Genomic DNA, 20,964 nt, shown 5'->3' on the forward strand with positions numbered 1-20,964 from the left:
ATCGCCCCCAGGCCCCTCTCGGTCGGTGCAGCGAAGTGCTCCTGGGGTGACACCTAGGTCCCACGGTCAGGACTCCGACACGGACCGCAGTCCCAGACCGGCTAAGCGGGCTCGCTGGGAACCTTCCCCGACTTCATCACGCTGTTCGGGGTCTCAGCATGAGGACTCTCTGGAGGATGAAGCGGAGGTCGCAGCTCAGGGCTCTGATCCTGACGTTGCTCTCAATCTTGATACACCTGAAGGGGACGCCATAGTAAATGACCTTATAGCGTCCATCAACCAGGTGCTAGATCTTTCTCCTCCAACTCCACCTATAGAGGAGTCGGCTTCGCAGCAGGAGAAGCACCAGTTTAGGTTTCCCAAACGTACACGGAGTGCGTTTTTCGATCATTCTAACTTCAGAGATGCTGTCCAGAAGCACAGCGCATTTCCGGACAAGCGCTTTACTAAGCGCCTTAATGACACACGTTACCCCTTCCCCCCTGACGTAGTTAAGGGTTGGGCTCAGTGTCCCAAGGTGGATCCTCCAGTCTCTAGACTGGCGGCTAGATCCGTAGTATCAGTGGCAGATGGTTCATCGCTCAAGGATGCCACTGACAGGCAAATAGAGCTCCTGATGAAATCCATCTATGAAGCCATAGGCGCGTCTTTTGCTCCGGCCTTTGCAGCTGTGTGGGCACTCCAAGCTATCTCAGCTTGTCTGTCTGAGATTAATGCGGTCACACGTACCTCTGCTCCGCAAGTTGTGTCTTTGACTTCTCAGGCGTCGGCCTTTTCGTCCTACGCCATGAACGCCGTCCTGGACTCTGCGAGCCGTACAGCGGTAGCGTCCGCCAATTCGGTGGCAGTCCGCAGGGCCATGTGGCTACGCGAATGGAAGGCAGACTCTGCTTCCAAGAAGTTCTTAACCGGTTTGCCATTTTCTGGCGACCGTTTGTTTGGCGAGCAATTGGACGAAATTATTAAACAATCCAAGGGAAAGGACTCGTCAATACCCCAGTCCAAACCAAACAGACCTCAGCAACGAAAAATACAACCGAGGTTTCGGTCCTTTCGGCCCTCAGCCAGGTCCCATTCCTCCACGTCCAACAGGTCACAGAAGGGCCAGAGGAACTCTTCTGCATGGCGGTCTAAGTCACGTCCTACAAAGACCGCCGGAGGAACCGCCTCCAAGGCGGCCTCCTCATGACTTTCGGCCTCCCCAAACCGCATCCTCGGTCGGTGGCAGGCTCTCCCGCTTTTGCGACGCCTGGTGGCCACATGTCCAAGACCGATGGGTGAGAGACATTCTGTCTCACGGTTACAGGATAGAGCTCAGTTCTCGTCCTCCGACTCGTTTCTTCAGAACATCTCCGCCCCCCGAGCGAGCCGATGCACTTTTTCAGGCGGTGAACACTCTGAAGGCAGAAGGAGTTGTGATCCCCGTTCCCCTTCAAGAACGTGGTCGCGGTTTTTACTCCAACTTGTTCGTGGTGCCAAAAAAGGACGGATCATTCCGTCCCGTTCTGGACCTCAAACTGCTCAACAGACACGTGAGAACCAGACGGTTCCGGATGGAATCTCTCCGCTCTGTCATCGCCTCGATGTCCCAAGGAGACTTCCTAGCATCAATCGACATCAGGGATGCTTATCTCCATGTCACGATTGCACCAGAGCATCAACGCTTCCTGCGTTTCGCCATCGGGGACGAACACCTTCAGTTCGTGGCACTGCCTTTCGGCCTGGCAACAGCCCCACGGGTCTTCACCAAGGTCATGGCAGCAGTGGTGGCGGTCCTACACTCTCAGGGACACTCGGTGATCCCTTACTTAGACGATCTTCTAGTCAAGGCACCCTCCCGGGTGGCATGTCAACACAGCCTGACCATTGCTCTGGAGACTCTCCAGAGGTTCGGGTGGATCATCAATTTCCCAAAGTCAAAATTGACACCGACCCAATCACTGACTTACCTCGGGATGGAGTTTCATACTCTCTCAGCGATAGTGAAGCTTCCACGGGACAAACAGCGTTCGCTGCAGACAGGGGTGCACTCTCTCCTTCGGGCCCAGTCACACCCCTTGAGGCGCCTCATGCACTTCCTAGGGAAGATGGTGGCAGCAATGGAGGCAGTTCCCTTTGCGCAGTTTCATCTGCGTCCACTTCAATGGGACATTCTCCGCAAATGGGACAGGAGGTCGACGTCCCTAGACAGGAACGTCTCTCTTTCACTGGCAGCCAAAACCTCTCTTCAGTGGTGGCTTCTTCCCACTTCTTTGTCGAAGGGAAAATCCTTTCTGCCCCCATCCTGGGCTGTGGTAACGACGGACGCGAGTCTGTCAGGGTGGGGAGCGGTCTTCCTCCACCACAGGGCTCAGGGAACCTGGACTCCGACAGAGTCCTCCCTTCAGATCAATGTTCTGGAGATAAGGGCAGTGTATCTAGCCCTAAAGGCGTTCCAGCGGTGGCTGGAGGGCAGGCAGATCCGAATACAGTCGGACAACGCCACGGCGGTCGCGTACATCAACCACCAGGGCGGCACACGCAGTCGTCAAGCCTTCCAAGAGGTTCGGCGGATTCTGCTGTGGGCGGAAGCCACAGCCTCCACCATCTCCGCAGTTCACATCCCGGGCGTAGAAAACTGGGAAGCAGACTTTCTCAGTCGCCAGGGCATGGACGCAGGGGAATGGTCTCTTCACCCGGACGTGTTTCAAGAGATCTGTTGCCGCTGGGGAACGCCGGACGTCGACCTCATGGCGTCTCGGCACAACAACAAAGTCCCGGCATTCATGGCACGGTCTCAAGATCACAGAGCTCTGGCGGCGGACGCATTAGTTCAGGATTGGTCGCAGTTTCGACTGCCTTATGTATTTCCTCCTCTGGCACTGCTGCCCAGAGTGTTACGCAAGATCAGGTCCGACTGCCGCCGCGCCATCCTCGTCGCTCCAGACTGGCCGAGGAGGTCGTGGTACCCGGATCTGTGGCACCTCACGGTGGGTCAACCGTGGGCACTCCCAGACCGACCAGACTTGCTGTCTCAAGGGCCATTTTTCCATCTGAATTCTGCGGCCCTCAACCTGACTGTGTGGCCATTGAGTCCTGGCTCCTAGCGTCCTCAGGGTTATCTCAAGATGTCATTGCCACTATGAGACAGGCCAGGAAACCAACGTCCGCCAAGATCTATCACAGGGCTTGGAGGATCTTCTTATCCTGGTGCGCTGATCAAGGTTTTACCCCCTGGCCGTTTGCCTTACCCACTTTTCTTTCTTTCCTTCAATCCGGAATGGACAAGGGTTTGTCTCTCGGCTCTCTCAAGGGACAAGTATCGGCGCTTTCCGTGTTTTTTCAAAAGCGTCTAGCCAGGCTTCCGCAGGTCCGCACGTTCCTGCAGGGAGTTTGCCACATAGTCCCACCTTACAAGCGTCCGCTGGAACCCTGGGATCTTAACAGGGTGCTAACGGCTCTTCAGAAACCACCTTTCGAGCCGATGCGGGATGTCTCTCTATCACGCCTTTCGCAGAAGATGGCCTTCCTAGTGGCAGTCACATCACTTCGGAGAGTGTCTGAGCTAGCAGCGCTTTCATGCAAAGCCCCCTTCATGGTGTTTCACCAAGATAAGGTGGTTCTGCGTCCGGTCCCGGAATTTCTCCCTAAGGTGGTATCCCCTTTTCATCTCAATCAGGATATCTCCTTACCTTCTTTTTGCCCTCATCCAGTTCACCAATGTGAAAAGGATTTGCACTTGTTAGATCTGGTGAGAGCACTTCGGCTCTACATTTCTCGCACGGCGCCCCTGCGCCGTTCTGATGCGCTCTTTGTCCTTGTCGCTGGCCAGCGTAAGGGGTCGCAGGCTTCCAAGTCAACCTTGGCTCGGTGGATCAAGGAACCGATTCTTGAAGCCTACCGTTCTTCTGGGCTTCCGATTCCTTCAGGGCTGAAAGCCCATTCTGCCAGAGCCGTAGGTGCATCCTGGGCATTGCGGCACCAGGCTACGGCTCAGCAGGTGTGTCAGGTGGCTACCTGGTCGAGTCTGCACACTTTCACGAAACACTATCAGGTGCATGCCTATGCTTCGGCAGATGCCAGCCTAGGTAGGCGAGTCCTTCAGGCGGCGGTTGCCCACCTGTAAGAGGGGGACGTTTTTCGGCTCTTTTTATCGAGGTATTCTTTTACCCACCCAGGGACTGCTTTTGGACGTCCCAATTGTCTGGGTCTCCCAATGGAGCGACAAAGAAGAAGGGAATTTTGTTTACTTACCGTAAATTCCTTTTCTTCTAGCTCCTATTGGGAGACCCAGCACCCGCCCCTGTTCCCTTCGGGCTGTTGTTCTTTTGTGTACACATGTTGTTCATGTTGAATTGTTCTTTGGTTCATGGTTTCAGTTCTCCGAACATCCTTCGGATTGAATTTACCTTAGACCAATTTATAAGTTTCCTCCTTCCTGCTTTGGCACCAAAACTGATGGGCCCGTGATGCACGGGAGGGTGTATAGGCAGAGGGGAGGGGTTACACTTTTTAAAGTGTAATACTTTGTGTGGCCTCCGGAGGCAGAAGCTATACACCCAATTGTCTGGGTCTCCCAATAGGAGCTAGAAGAAAAGGAATTTACGGTAAGTAAACAAAATTCCCTTCTTTTTCTGGATCATATTCATTTTTTTGGTATAAAGGATACGACATTTACATGTATTGTAAAGCCGGCTATACACGCTGCGACATCGCTAGCGATAGCACCCGCCCATGCCGGTGGCGCGTCACTGGGTGATCGCTGCCATAGCGAACAATATCACTACGGCAGCGTCACACGCAATTACCTCTTCACCGACGTCGCTGTGGCCGCCGAAAAATCTCTCCTTTAAGGGGGCGGTTCGTTCGGTGTCACAGCTGCATCACTAAGCGGCCGCCCAATAGAAGCGGAGGGGCGGAGATGAGCGGCCGGAATATCCCGCCCACCTCCTTCCTCATTGCGGGCGGCCGCAGGTACGGTGATGTTCCTCGTTCCTGCGGTGTCACACATATCGATGTGTGCTGCCGCAGGAACGACGAACAACCTGCGTCCTGCAACAGCAACGATAATTAGGATTAGAACGACGTGTCAACGATCAACGATTAGGTGAGTAATTTTGATCGTTAATGGTCGTTCGTGCGTTTCACACGCAACGACGTCGCTAACGAGGTCGGATGTGCGTCACGAATTCCGTGACCCCAACGACATCTCGTTAGCGATGTCGTTGCGTGTAAAGCCCGCTTAACCATCTCTGATCCACTGGAGCCTCAGTCCCAAGTTGACTGCACAGAACTATACATAGAAGATGACCGCAAGGCAAAGGACAACACTTCTCAAGAATTTATTTACTTTAAAAAGGTGAAAACGTATTTTACCCATAGCCTCGGTAGGTAAAAAGCAGAAATAGTTCTACATTACAGAAATGCATCGCATTCCAAATTATTGTGCAAATTGGATTTAGGTGTCATAAAGATTTAATTTTTGTTTTTGTCACAAACTCATCGATGATTTTGTGTCTCAGAACTTTTTGGATTCTAAAATTAATCTCAAATATCTGTGATATTCAGTTTGCCTGTTGAGCCCAATTAACAGAAAACTGCTTAAGGCTATGTCCGCACGTTGCTTTTTACCTGCTTTTTACCTGCTTTTTTGCTGCTTTTTCAACTGCAGCGTTTAATGCCAAAATGGTTGTGTTCTGCTTTTCAAGCAAAGTCTATGGGAATTTTGGTTTCTTGTCCGCACTATGCAGTTCAAACTGCAGCCTTTTTGTTGCAGAACTTTGGTCAAAAACTCAGCTTTGCAGTGCAAAACCCAAATGGCAAAAACAATTCACATGTCAGTTGTTTTTGCCATTTGGGTTTTGCACTGCAAAGCTGAGTTTTTGACCAAAGTTCTGCAACAAAAAGGCTGCAGTTTGAACTGCATAGTGCGGACAAGAAACCCAAATTCCCATAGACTTTGCTTGAAAAGCAGAACACAACCATTTTGGCATTAAACAGCGCAGAAGAAAAAGCAGCAAAAAAGCAGGTAAAAAGCAGGTAAAAAGCAACGTGCGCACATACCCTAAGGGTATGTGCGCACGTTGCTTTTTACCTGCTTTTTACCTGCTTTTTTGCTGCTTTTTCTTCTGCGCTGTTTAATGCCAAAATGGATGTGTTCTTCTATTCAAGCAAAGTCTATGGGAATTTGGGTTTCTTGTTCACACTATGTTGTTCAAAATGCTGCCTTTTTGAGGCAGAACTTTGGTCAAAAACTCAGCTTTTCAAAGAAGCAACATGTCAATTGTTTTTGCCATTTGGGTTTTGCACTGCAAAGCTGAGTTTTTGACCAAAGTTCTGCCTCAAAAAGGCAGCATTTTGAACAACATAGTGTGAACAAGAAACCCAAATTCCCATAGACTTTGCTTGAATAGAAGAACACATCCATTTTGGCATTAAACAGCGCAGAAGAAAAAGCAGCAAAAAAGCAGGTAAAAAGCAGGTAAAAAGCAACGTGCGCACATACCCTAAGGGTATGTGCCCACGATCAGGACTTACTGCGTCCTGGATGCAGCGGATCCTGACCTGCGGGGGCGCAAGTCTCCTCCGCAGGAGACCGCAGCTGCTCGTACCCACGATCAGGTTTAGTGCGCTGCGGTTTCTCGCTTGTGTTCTCCCTATGGAGGACACATGCAACTCCGCAGCAAACAATTGACATGCTGCAGCTTGGAAAGCCGCACCGCAGGTCAGTGTTTGCTGTGGGAAAAGCAAGCACAGTGGGTACGGGATTTCTAGAAATCCCATCCACTATGCTTGTACTGTACAACGCAGTGTTTTGGACGCAGCGGGGAGCCTGTGGCGATCCCTGCACATGTCAACTGATTTGAACAGCTGACATGTGTGCTTGTCAGGAGCATTTCTCCTGGTCTAAGCTGTGCAGCTCTGATCGGGAGAAATGAATGAGCGATCATACTGCTGATCCTTATCGCCTCCTAGGGATACCAGTAAAATAGTTAAAAAAAAAAAAAAAACAAGTTTTAAAAAAAATTAAAAAACCTAAGTTCAAATCACTCCCCATTCGCCCCATTGAAAATTAAATGGTTAAAAATATATATATACACACATTTGGTATTGCCGCGTTCAGAAGCGCCAGATCTATCAAAATATAAAATCAATTAACCTGATCAGTAATTGGCGTAACGGCAAAAAATTACAAACACCAAAATTACATTTTTTGGTCGTCGCAAATTCTGTGCAAAATGCAATTACAGGCGATGAAAAACATAGCATGTGTGCAAAAATGGCATCATTAAAATCCTCAGCTCGATACATAAAAATAAGCCGTCAATGAGCCCCAGATCCCAAAAAATGAAAACGCAACGGAGCACAGAAAATGGCGCAAAAAGTGTGCAACTTTTTTTGGACGAACGTCAGCATTTTTTTTAAACCCCTTAGATACAAGTAAACCTATACATGTTTGGAGTCTACGAACTCGCACCGACCTGAGACATCACACCGACACATCTGTTTTATCATATAGTGAACACTGTGCATAAAATATCCCCAAAACTATCATATAATCACACTTTTTTGCAATTTTTATGGACTTGGAATTTTTTTGCTGTTTTCCAGTACACTATATGGTAAAACTTATGGTTTCATTTAAAAGTACAACTCAGTCCGCAAAAATTAAGCCCTCACATGGGAAGATTGACGGAAAAGTAAAAAAGTTATGGCTCTTGGAAAAAGGGGAGCAAAACCGCACAAAAACGTAAAATCACCCGGGGGTTAAGGGGTTAAGCATTATGGGACAGATGCGGGTAAAACTGTGCCAAGACCCACGGTATTGTGCATAAGGGCTGTTAATCACTAGTTCTGTGCTAGTCTGTCTACTGTAACTTGTGTATGTATTCTGTATGTAATCCCCTCTCATGTACAGCACCATGGAATCAATGGTGCTATATAAATAAATAATAATAATCAGAAGATCTGACGATACCTGCTGGTTGTCAGACTCTCGGCCTCTGACCTGCTGGCATACATCCCCCCACGCTCCATGTCAGTTCGAGCTGCTGCGCAAACCAAGTTGACTCCCATCAGGTATGTGCCCACGGACGTACTCATTTTCACATCTATATGAGAAATCTTCTATGTAGTACGGTTGCAGCAAGGTGCATGGCATTTTAGGAAATCTTATGCACATCCTTGTGAGGATATCCGCAGCTTAAAATGACAATCAGTTTACGTTAACCTTAAACGTTACATGTGACCTTATCTTGCCGCGATTCCACTGCATTGAACTGTACCGCATTTCTGACGGATCCGGCATCGCTGCAGAATACCGCTGATGTGCGCGCAGCCTTATATAGCAGGTATACGGACACACACCCACGCTGTTTGGTTTTTTTCTCATTGCACTGTACATGATTATTGTACAATGGTTTTATCAGTCACATTCTTCTTCCATAGTAGGAGAGTCACATACCGTCTCAACTCCAGACATTTGCCTTAATGAGAGTATCATGTAAAATGATTTTCTTCCTTTTCATGGACACCAAGTTGTGGGTCATTGTGACACGGTCAGAGATAAGAGTGACAAGTCTATTAATAAAACATGTAAGAATGGCAAATAACATCATCCAGGGACTTTTATGATGCGGTAATTCATAACCAGTTACTTGTCTCGTCGAACATTTTGGTCTCCAGCTCATAAACTTATCCCTTTTTAGAAGGGTAAAATGAGCAGTCAGTCTGTGTTTCCGAGCAGAGACTGAAAGAGCAGATTTCCTGTATCTGCTTGTGAGAATGAAGAGAATTTAGAGATAGCAAAAAAGTAACATCATAAATCGTTAATATTGTAAAGTGCTGGTAAAAAGAACAACTTAGCAATTTTCTTGTTATTAAAAATCCTCTCAAGACCAGAGGGACTTTTAATTCTATAGGTTACTGATTGTTGTGTAGGTAACCGTCCACCCCTGCAGTTTATCAGAATTGACAACCTACTAGGAAATAAGCACTTATAAGCTTATATAACTTATACACGCAACAACATCGCTAATGAGATGTAGTTGGGGTCATGGAATTCGTGACGCACATCCGGCCTCGTTAGCGACATTGTTGCGTGTGAAACGTACGAACGACCGCTAACTATCAAAATTACTCACCTAATCGTTGGTTGACACGTCGTTCTAATCCCAAATATCATTGCTGTTGCAGGACGCAGGTTGTTTGTCGTTTCTGAGGCAGTACACATCGCTACGTGTGACACCCCAGGAACGAGGAACAACACCTTACCTGCGTCCTCCGGCAATGAGGTGGGCGTTACTTTCTTTCGGCTGCTCTCCTCCCCTCCGCTTCAATTGGACGGCTGCCGTGTGATGTCGCTGTGACGCCGCACGAACTACCCCCTTAGAAAGGAGGCGGATCGCCGGCCACAGCGAAGTCGCTAGGCAGGTAAGTCCGTGTGACGAGTCCTAGCGATGTTATGCGCCACGGGCAGCGATTTTCCCCGTGACGCACAACCAACGGTGCGGGTGCTTTTACCATCGACATCGCTAGCGATGTCGCTGCGTGTGAAGCAGCCTTTAGTCTAAAGGGTGCTTTACACACTGCGACATCGCTAACGATATATCATCGGGGTCACGGTGTTTGTGACGCACTTCCGGCGTCGTTAGCGACATCGCAGCGTGTAACACCTATGTGCGACCTTAAACGATCGCAAAAGAGAAAAAAATCGTTGGGCTGTGACAGGTCGTTCACTTACCAAAAATCGTTGTCTGGTCAGTAGCGAGGTTGTTTGTCGTTCCTGCGGCAGCACAAATCGCTATGTGTGACACCGCAGGAACAAGGAACATCCTCGTACTTGCGGCCGCCCTCTTTGAGGAAGGAGGTGGGCGGGATGTTCGTCCCGCTCAACTCCGCCCCTCCGCTTCTATTGGACGGCTGCCGTGTGACGTCACTGTGACGCCGCACAATCCGCCCCCTTAGAAAGAAGGCAGTTCGCCGGCCACAGCGATGTCGCAGGGAAGGTAAGTCCGTGTGATGAGTGTAAGCGATGTTGTGTGCCACAGGCAGTGATTTGCCTGTGACGCACAACAGACGGGGGCGGGTACGCTCGCTAGCGAGATCGCAGCGTGTAAAGCACCCTTTACTGTGCTCGTTCGATGCTGTGAAGGCAAAGCTGCCTCTACACAGCATCAAGGAGAGCACAGTTGTGGCCACCGGCTTTACCATGCCAGTGGTCTGATCTTTCATCAGGAGTACATTACCCCCAACAAGCATGAAGCCAGGAAGCAGAGGAGCGGTCTACCTCTACTACTGAAGATCTATGTTGGGAACAACCCTTTGATGCGATCATGTGTCATCTTTAGGTTATGTGCTCATGATCAGGACTCACTGTGTCCTGGACGCAGCGGGTCCTGACCTGCGGGTCCGCGAGTCTCCTCCGCAGGAGACCGCAGCTGCTCATACCCACGATCAGAGTTCATTGTGCTGCAGTCTCTCACTTGTGTTCTCCCTACAGAGGAAGCATGCGAATCCGCAGCAAACAACATGCTGTGACCTGGAAAGACACACTGCAGTGTTTGCAGCTAAAAAACCAAGCACAGTGGGCAATGAATTTCTAGAAATTCCATCCACTATGCTTCTACGGTACAACGCAGCGTTTTGGACGCAACTGTAGCATGCTGCATCCAAAATGCTGCAAACACTGATCATGGGCACGCACCCTTTTAGTGAGGCCCTGAAATATCATAATATAATAATAATTATAATAATTTTTTATTTCTATAGCGCCACCATATTCCGCAGCGCTTTACAATTCAGGAGGTTCATATATACAGTAAACAAGTAACAGTTATAGAAAATACAATGATTAGCGCAAAAAAGACAACCCTGCTCATGAGAGCTTACATCTACAAGGAGGTGGGGGGGGGGGGCAAGGTACAAGTGCCTACAACGACAATCCAGACATTTGAAAAAAATAGGGGATAGATAAAGGGTGCCTGAACCAGTCAGCCAAAACTTTGAGATACTTTCGGTTGCGGTGGAGTTTAACGTGGATTTATGTTCCGAGAAGTCGTGGAGGGACCATGAGAATTGAATTCGGCTAGGGAGTATGACAGGCCACCCTAAAAAGATGTGTTTTTAGGGAGCGTCTGAAGCTGAGTAAGTTGTGATTCGTCCTAGTTTCTTAGGGTAGAGCATTCCAGAGGATTGGTGCAGCTCGGGAGAAGTCTTGGATCCGGGAGTGAGAGGTTCGGGTTACTGTGGATGTTAGTTGAACATTGTTTGCAGTGGGTAGAGAACGGGTAGGGTGATAGACAGAGAGGAGGGTGGAGATGTAGGGAGTGCCGCACTGTGGAAGAGCTTTGTGGGTGAGAACAAGCAATCTGAATTGGAACCTGTGATATATGGGCAGCCAGTGCAATGACTGGCACAGAGCAGAAGCATCCGAGTAACGATTAGTCAGATAGGTGACCCTGGCTGCTGCATTAAGGATGGACTGTAGAGGGGAGAGTCTAGTTAAGGGGAGACCAATTAATAGAGAATTGCAATAGTCAAGGCGAGAGTGGAACAGGGCCACAGTGTGGGTTTTTGATGTTTCCATGGTGAGAATAGGCCGGATTCTAGAGATGTTTAATCATTGCAGTCTGGTTCTTGCCCTGTGTAATTTTTCTCTTCCATATAGAAAAGCTGACACGCTACATACATAATTTTTCACGATGTAAAAAAAAACCAATAAACTTGTAAATAATAAACTCTGAATTATACATCTGGTCTAAACTTAAGGTCCATTACATAGTAGGATTATCGGGTATGACCCTTCCTTGGAACGCTCATTTCATGATAATCATGCAGTGTAAACAGGCTGCCGATCGCCCAGTGAATAAGCAAAGCCTTCTTCAATGAAATCGTCTTTTGGTTTTCACAAAACATCATTCTCAGCAGCGCATCATTGTGTGTAAACAGACCTGTGGTATAGAGAACAATGGCAGCTTATGTGAACAGGATGATCAATTATAGATTGTTCAGTTCATATCTAAGGTGCTATCTGCTTGTATAAATAGAGCAGCACGTTCGCTCGGTGGTTAGCATGGTGGCTCGGTGGTTAGCATGGTAGCTCATTGGTTAGAATGGTGGCTCATTAGTTAGGATGGTGGCTCAGTGGTTAAAACTGTTGCTTTGCAGTGCTGGAGTTCTGGGTTCAAATCCCACCAAGGACAACATCTACAAGGTGTTTGTATGTTCTCCCCGTGTATGTGTGGGTTTCCTCCGGTTTCTTCCCACACTCCAAAGACATACTGATAGGAAATTTAGATTGTGAGCCCCAATGGGGACAGTGATGATGATTTCTGTATAGCACTGTGGAGTTATTGGCACTATTTAAATTAGTGAATTAATGGGACAATTAAAAGGTGAGGTTTGGCGGTAGCAGTCGCATAACGCTGCACATCACGCAGTGTGAATGGACCTTAAAAGTAGCGCTTCCAGTTTAATTTTCCTTGGAGATTTAAGAAACCATTGTGTGCAAATTCCCATATAGTACAATCTGTGCTTGAACTATTCAACAGGAAGCCACCAGTGCCCACAGCAGAAATGTTTCCAGTTTTCTAAAGGTCCCATACAAAAAAATAAACACAGTTTTGCTCTACCGGTGTGCTGGAACCAAGAGGATGGCGGTCCACCTATCCCACCCTTTTCAGGAATAAATGTCAATTACTACCTGATGCAACCAGCTTCCCACAAACCGCACAATATGGTCACCAAACTGAAGTCTTCACTGTTCAGTATAAATTCCTATAAATCCATGTGAGTCAGGCTATTGTGAGCCTTGTATTACCAGACAGACGTTACGGTCAAATGCGCTCTCCCTAATTGATGACTATGAATCTAATAAACCCGATTAGAATTGGTTTGACTGTTGAGAGGCTGTTATACACTGTCCAGTCTTCTGCTTTATACTGAACAGTGAAACCTTCAATTTAATATCCGAATAGTTTGTGTGAAGCAGGAGAGAGTTGGACCAACATCCTCTAACTGGACATACCAGTGTGAAAAATCACAATTTGTGGCTATGCAACGGGATAGAATACAAAGGAAGCGGCGCCCCCTAGTGCAGCAACGTCACAATGATCCAGGCACATGAGTTAGCAGAACGCCACCAGGTTAGTGAGCTTTTATGTTCTGAATAGGCACAATTCTGCTATAAGTTGATAGTTTTATTGCATAAATCTACAAAGGCGCCGCAGCCACTGGAGGGAGTGTCCCACTGAAAGATCCTAGTGGCCAAACAATAGTTGAAAAAATCTGAGCAAACAGAATTATTTTTTTTTGTTGTCGGAAATGGGATTCTGAGTCCATGTTGGATATAGATAAAAACTATATTAATAAATGCAATATTTTTCTATTCCTCCATCTGGGCTCTTCATCAGGCATATATTTTTTTTATATACGATATATATATATATATATATATATATATATATATATATATATAATATACATGCACGTGTGTCTATACAGTGTAGGAGAGTTAGGATCCAGCAAAAGGATGAAATTTCACCAGAATTTTAAAGGCTTCTTCTTTATTAATCCATTGAGTCATATAAAAGTACGAGGAACTCCAATCAATTAATAGTACTCCAGCAAGGGACTACATGTTTCAGCACTATGTGCCTTCTTCACGGTCCTACTTGAACTGAGCTCCAACACTGTTAATATATCCTCCTTTGTGGAACATATTCAAATAACCCTTAATTAAAAGCAGTGGAACAGGACAATTAAAAACATCTGAGTAGATGGTTGAGACTCGGTTCAAGAATATTGCTAGAAAAATACATATATTGAACATGTTTTATACATAGACAAATAATATATGCATTTGATAATAAATAAACAATGATATAGGATAACCGCAACAAGATAGTTATACATATATATATGAAAAATACATCCTGCAGCAAGCAAGATCTGTATATCAGTGACAAAAACCTATATGGTTCACAGATTTTTTTTTTCCCCCTTTTCTCTCCCTTTCCCCTCCTCCTCTCTCCCTCCTCCTCTGTTCTGTTTTCCTTCCTATCTTTCCTCCTCTCCCCTCCTTCTTCCCTCCTCCCCCTTTTAGAAGAGGGAAAAAAAAAACAACAACCTTTCCCCTCCTTTCCTTCTTAATATTGTGTAATTAGATCCATTCTGCTGTTCAGTCCATCAGGAACTCTAGTCTCAACTAAAAAAAAATCCACCTACTTTCTCTAGATAAGATTTTACTTTTATAATCGCCACCCCTGTGTGGTTTTGAAACCACCTCTATTACCCTAAAGGAACAACTTTTTAAATCTCCTTTATGCACAATTGCAAAGTGTTTAGAGACCACAGAGGCTCCTGCAATGGGCAGATTCACAAAGTCCGACAAATGTTTTCGCATACGCTGTTTCAATGAATTAGTGGTACAACCAATGTATTGAAGTCTGCAAATATTGCAATCGATAAGATATATTACATTTTCTGTATTACAATTAATAAAAGAAAAAATCTCAAAGTTTTTTCCATTTTTTATAGAAGAAAATGTTTTTGTTTTAAAAATATACTTGCAACACTTACAGATTTTTGCACCACAACCATAACAGCCTACAGTTTTCATCCAATTTTGTTTCAATTTTTTGTCTGGATCAGTGAATAAGCTTGCCATCAACATGGATCCTATGGTAGGAGCCCTCCTAGCAACAAATTTAATTGAGTATTTTTTAAGTATTTCTTTCAATTCACCACTTTGTTCCAGAACGGGTAAATGTTTTTTTAATAATGGAGACTACTTGTTGATACTGCGGACTAAATTTAGTACTGAAGACTATACCCAGATCGTTGTTTTTTTCTTTGATATTTTTATATTCCAACAAATCCTGTCTATTTAAGTTATCTACTATGCCTCTTGCTCTTTGTAGAGACCAGTTTGGGTAACCCGTAGATTTTAATCTTTTTACCAACAGTTCAGATTCTTTCATATAGGTATTTTTTTCAGTACTATTTCTTTTAGTTCGAATCAATTTACCAGTGGGTATGTTCCTGATGACATGACTGGCATGACATGAATTTGCCATCAGTATACTGTTAACAGCTGTGGGTTTACGATAGGGTTCTACCAACACCTTTTTTCGATTTGGATCTGTATTGAAGGTCAAATCTAAAAAATTAATTGATAGCTCATTCATGTGACATGTAAATTTAAGATTGAAACTATTGTTGTTTAAATATGAAAAAAAGGAAGACGCAAAATCCTTCTTCCCCCTCCAAACAAAAACCAAATCATCATTAAAGCGTCCCAGCCAAAAAATATTGTGTCTGAATGGATTGTTGGAATGAAAAATATATCTCTCCTCCCATACTGACATAGTTAGATTTGCTAAAGATGGTGAGAATTTGGCTCCCATGCTCACTCCCTGTATCTGCAAATAATACTCATCAAAAACAAAATAATTATGGGTAAGCAAAAAATTAGTTGCAAGTAACAAAAAATTTTGGATTTCAAATGTATACTCACTGTATTTGGATAAATAATAGCTGAGACTCTCCAATGCAACAGAATGTGGAATTGATGGATATAATCCAATAACATCACATGAGAGCCACAAATAATAATTCCCCCATTCAGTTTTTTTTACCATATTAATAGCTGCTTTGCTATCTCTCAGGTGACTAGGACTTAGAGCCACAAGGGGTTGAGAGGAGGAAAGATAGGAAGGAAAACAGAACAGAGGAGAAGGGAGAGAGGAGGAGGGGAAAGGGAGAGAAAAGGGGGGAAAAAAAAGGAAAAAAAAATATGTGAACCATGTAGGTTTTTGTCACTGATATACAGATCTTGCTTGCTGCAGGATGTATTTTTCATATATATACAGTGCCTACACGTAGTATTCAACCCCCTGCAGATTTAGCAGGTTTACACATTCGGAATTAACTTGGCATTGTGACATTTGGACTGTAGATCAGCCTGGAAGTGTGAAATGCAGTGCAGCAAAAAAGAATGTTATTTCTTTTTTTTTAAATTGTGAAAAGTTTATTCAGAGTGTCATTTATTATTCAACCCCTCAATCCACCAGAATTCTGTTTGGTTCCCCTAAAGTATTAAGAAGTATTTCAGGCACAAAGAACAATGAGCTTCACATGTTTGGATTAATTATCTCTTTTTCCAGCCTTTTCTGACTAATTAAGACCCTCCCCAAACTTGTGAACAGCACTCATACTTGGTCAACATGGGAAAGACAAAGGAGCATTCCAAGGCCATCAGAGACAAGATTGTGGAGGGTCACAAGGCTGGCAAGGGGTACAAAACCCTTTCCAAGGAGTTGGGCCTACCTGTCTCCACTGTTGGGAGCATCATCCGGAAGTGGAAGGCTTATGGAACTACTGTTAGCCTTCCACGGCCTGGACAGCCTTTGAAAGTTTCCACCCGTGCCGAGGCCAGGCTTGTCCGAAGAGTCAAGGCTAACCCAAGGACAACAAGGAAGGAGCTCCGGGAAGATCTCATGGCAGTGGGGACATTGGTTTCAGTCAATACCATAAGTAACGTACTCCACCGCAATAGTCTCCGTTCCAGACGAGCCCATAAGGTACCTTTACATTCAAAGCGTCATGTCAAGGCTCGTCTACAGTTTTCTCACGATCACTTGGAGGACTCTGAGACAGACTGGTTCAAGGGTCTCTGGTCTGATGAGACCAAGAGCGAGATCTTTGGTGCCAACCACACACGTGACGTTTGGAGACTGGATGGCACTGCATACGACCCCAAGAATACCATCCCTACAGTCAAGCATGGTGGTGGCAGCATCATGCTGTGGGGCTGTTTCTCAGCCAAGGGGCCTGGCCATCTGGTCCGCATCCATGGGAAGATGGATAGCACGGCCTACCTGGAGATTTTGGCCAAGAACCTCCGCTCCTCCATCAAGGATCTTAAGATGGGTCGTCATTTCATCTTCCAACAAGACAACGACCCAAAGCACACAGCCAAGAAAACCAAGGCCTGGTTCAAGAGGGAAAAAATCAAGGTGTTGCAGCTGCCTAGTCAGTCTCTTGACCTTAACCCAATTGAAAACTTGTGGAAGGAGCTCAAGATTAAAATCGACATGAGACACCCAAAGAACCTAGATAACTTGGAGAAGATCTGCATGGAGGAGTGGGCCAAGATAACTCCAGAGACCTGTGCCGGCCTGATCAGGTCTTATAAAAGACGATTATTAGCTGTAATTGCAAACAAGGGTTATTCCACAAAATATTAAACCTAGGGGTTGAATAATAATTGACCCACACTTTTATGTTGAAAATTTATTAAAATTTAACTGAGCAACATAACTTGTTGGTTTGTAAGATTTATGCATCTGTTAATAAATCCTGCTCTTGTTTCAAGTTTGCAGGCTCTAACTTATTTGCATCTTATCAAACCTGCTAAATCTGCAGGGGGTTGAATACTACTTGTAGGCACTGTATGTATAACTATCTTGTTGCGGTTATCCTATATCATTGTTTATTATCAAATGTATATATTATTTGTCTATGTATAAAACATGTTCAATATATGTATTTTTCTAGCAATATTCTTGAACTGAGTCTCAACCATCTACTCAGATGTTTTTAATTGTCCTGTTCCACTGCTTTTAATTAAGGGTTATTTGAATATGTTCCCCAAAGGAGGATATATTGTCAGTGTTGGAGCTCAGTTCAAGTAGGACCGTGAAGAAGGCACATAGTGCTGAAACATGTAGTCCCTTGCTGGAGTGCTATTAATTGATTGGAGTTCCTCATACTTTTATATGACTCAATGGATTAATAAAGAAGAAGTTTTTAAAATTCTGGTGAAATTTCATCCTTTTGCTGGATCCTAATTCTCCTACATTTCTATTTGTTTGGGCACACTCCCTGCCTGGATCCCTGCAGAATATAAGGTGAACACCGACCACTGTATGAAGAGGAACTCCTTTATGGTGAGCTGGCTATACGTTTTCTACATTGTTTGGGATATATATATATATATATATATATATATATATATAGATATATATATATAGATATATATATACAGTGCCTTGCGAAAGTATTCGGCTCCCCTGAATTTTCCAACCTTTTGTCACATTTCAGGCTTCAGACATAAACATAAAAATTTTAATGTTATGGTGAAGAATGAACAACAAGTGGGACACAATTGTGAAGTTGAACTAAACTTATTGCTTATTTTAAACTTTCTTAAAAAATAAATAACTGAAAATTGGGGCGTGCAATATTATTCGTCCCCTTTACTTTCAGTGCAGAAAACTCACTCCAGAAGTTCATTGAGCATCTCTGAATGATCCAATGTTGTCCTAAATGACTGATGATGATAAATATAATCCACCTGTGTGTAATCAAGTCTCCGTATAAATGCACCTGCTCTGTGATAGTCTCAGTGTTCTGTTTAAAGCACAGACAGCATCATGAAGACCAAGGAACACAACAGGCAGGTCCGTGATACTGTTGTGGAGAAGTTTAAAGCTGGATTTGGTTACAAAAAGATTTCTGAAACTTTAAACATTCCAAGGAGCACTGTGCAAGCGATCATATTGATATGGAAGAAGTATCATACCATTGCAAATCTAGCAAGACCCGGCCGTCCATCCAAACTTTCATCTCAAACAAGGAGAAGACTGATCAGAGATGCAGCCAAGAGGCCCATGATCACTCTGGATGAACTGCAGAGATCTACAGCTGAGGTGGGAGAATCTGTCCATAGGACACCAGTCAGTCACACAGCACAAATCTGCATTTATGGAAGAGTGGCAAGGAGAAAGCCATTTCTCAAAGATATCCATAAAAAGTGTTGTTTAAAGTGTGTCACAAGCCACCTGGTAGACACCCCAAACATGTGGAAGAAGGTGCTCTGGTCAGATGAAATCAAACTATTTGGGCACAATTCCAAATGATATGTTTGGCGTAAAAGCAACACAGTTCATCACCCTGAACACACCATCCCCACTGTCAAACATGGTGGTGGCAGCATCATGGCTCGGGCCTGCTTTTCTTCAGCAGGGACAGGGAAGATGGTTAAAATTGATGGGAAGATGGATGGAGCCAAATAAAGGACCATTCTTGAAGAAAACCTGTTGGAGTCTGCAAAAGACCTGAGACTGGGACGGAGATTTGCCTTTCAACAAGACAATGATCCCAAACATAAAGCAAAATCTACAATGGAATGGTTCAAAAATAAACGTATCCAGGTGTTAGAATGGCCAACTCACAGTCCAGACCTGCACCTGATCGAGAATCTGTGGAAAGAGCTGAAAACTGCTGTTCACAAACGCTCTCCATCCAACCCCACTCAGCTCCAGCTGTTTACAAAGGAAGAATGGGCAAGAATTTCAGTCTCTCGATGTGCAAAACTGATAGAGACATACCCCAAGTGACTGCAGCTGTAATCACAGCAAAAGGTGGCGCTACAAAGTATTAACTTAAAGAGGACGAATAATATTGCACGCCCCAATTTTCAGTTATTTATTTTTTTATTAAAGATTAAAATAAGCAATACATTTTGTCCAACTTCACAATTGTCCCATTTGTTGAGTCTGCACCACAACATTATAATTTTTATCTTTATGTTTGAAGCCTGAAATGTGGGAAAAGGTTGAAAAACTCAAGGGAGCTGAATACTTTTGCAAGGCACAATATATATATATATATATATATATATATATATATATATATATATATATATGTATATATATATAATCTATATCTCACCCCTGACATCAGCACCCTGGTTTCTTAATGAGGTGAGCACACAAAAAATCTTTTACCCAGATTTTATTCCACAGTGGTTGGCAGTGGTTGAAACATCATTATGGACACAAGGTATAGACACAAATAAACTGACCCTGCAGGTCATCAAAGGCAATTTTGAGGATTCGTGCATCCAGACTGATCTGTCTAACTGCATGCTCTGTCTCTACATGTAAATTAGTTGTGTCCTGTAAATGACCTAGTACCCCTTCTCTATAAATTCTCAAGTTTGACAATGTACCCAATTCTTTCCGTTTCCCTCTCTCACTTCTCACCTCCTTCAGAGGTGTATACTTCTTTAAATGTGGACTGTTTTAATTGAACAAATACTGACTTAAGCCCTCCTCTTACTTTATCTTCCAGACTCTCATCAACCAGCTCTTGAGCACCCCCAATGACCCCTACATTATAGTCCAGGACGAGTACTGGCCTCCTTACATCGAGTTGTTGCTCCGTAATGGAATCGCATTAAGGCATCCGGCTGATACAAAGCGAATACGTCTCGAGGCTTTCCATCTATGAATTTGATTATTTTACAGACTGTTTTTATGCTACACAGCACAATTTTATTTAATTGATTTTATCAGCTATATTTCAAAAATGTTTTTATTGGCAATATTTTAACCTCCAGATTTATGTATGACTTCTTTTACTCTAAAATAAATTCAATCAAATTTACTTTATGGTTTCATACAAGATACAGACTTATAAGATCGACTAACGTGCGATGTAAGGATTTTTAATCTACGTGTATCCTAAATTTGCAATACTTTTTTGGGTAAATAGACATAATAGCCAACGTTCCAAAACACTTTACATTAATCTCACATGATTTCTTGTCCCAATGTAAATCAAACTAAATATGACCATATGAAGTACCTGCTGTAGGACCCCAGTGACAGCAAGTGAACCCAAAAGAGTGACATCCACAGGACAATTCACAGTGACAGTAAGAGAACCTACATTGATGCCAGCTAAAGCATTTCCTCAACATCCTCCTCAAAGTGACAAAGTTGTCCTGTTGCCAAGCTAACTGCATGAGGTTCAAAGCAATTTCTGCAAAACTATTTGACATTTCGGCAGGAGATGTGGTTTGCTTTTCACACATGCCAGGAAATCTCTTTACCGGTGCCAGTTCCATAAACGGTGCCATTTATTCACCACCTGAGTGGTATAGCTTGACATCAAATACATGGGCACCATTTTCAA

At 44.4% G+C, this 20,964-nt stretch overlaps 1 protein-coding gene across 1 annotated transcript in view; it reads left to right on the plus strand.

Moving 5' to 3' along the window:
• The window catches only part of CENPK (centromere protein K), a 111,476-nt gene extending 91,057 nt beyond the window's left edge, over positions 1-20,419 (plus strand). Inside the window, exon 11 of the mRNA XM_075326179.1 lies at positions 20,119-20,419. Coding sequence (XP_075182294.1) covers positions 20,119-20,277 — 159 coding nt within the window. The 3' untranslated portion in view covers positions 20,278-20,419. The remainder of the gene's footprint in view (positions 1-20,118) is intronic.
• The last annotated feature ends 545 nt before the right edge of the window (positions 20,420-20,964 follow it).

Source organism: Anomaloglossus baeobatrachus, chromosome 1, assembly GCF_048569485.1.
Source record: "Anomaloglossus baeobatrachus isolate aAnoBae1 chromosome 1, aAnoBae1.hap1, whole genome shotgun sequence".
NCBI classification, from domain to species: domain Eukaryota; kingdom Metazoa; phylum Chordata; class Amphibia; order Anura; family Aromobatidae; genus Anomaloglossus; species Anomaloglossus baeobatrachus.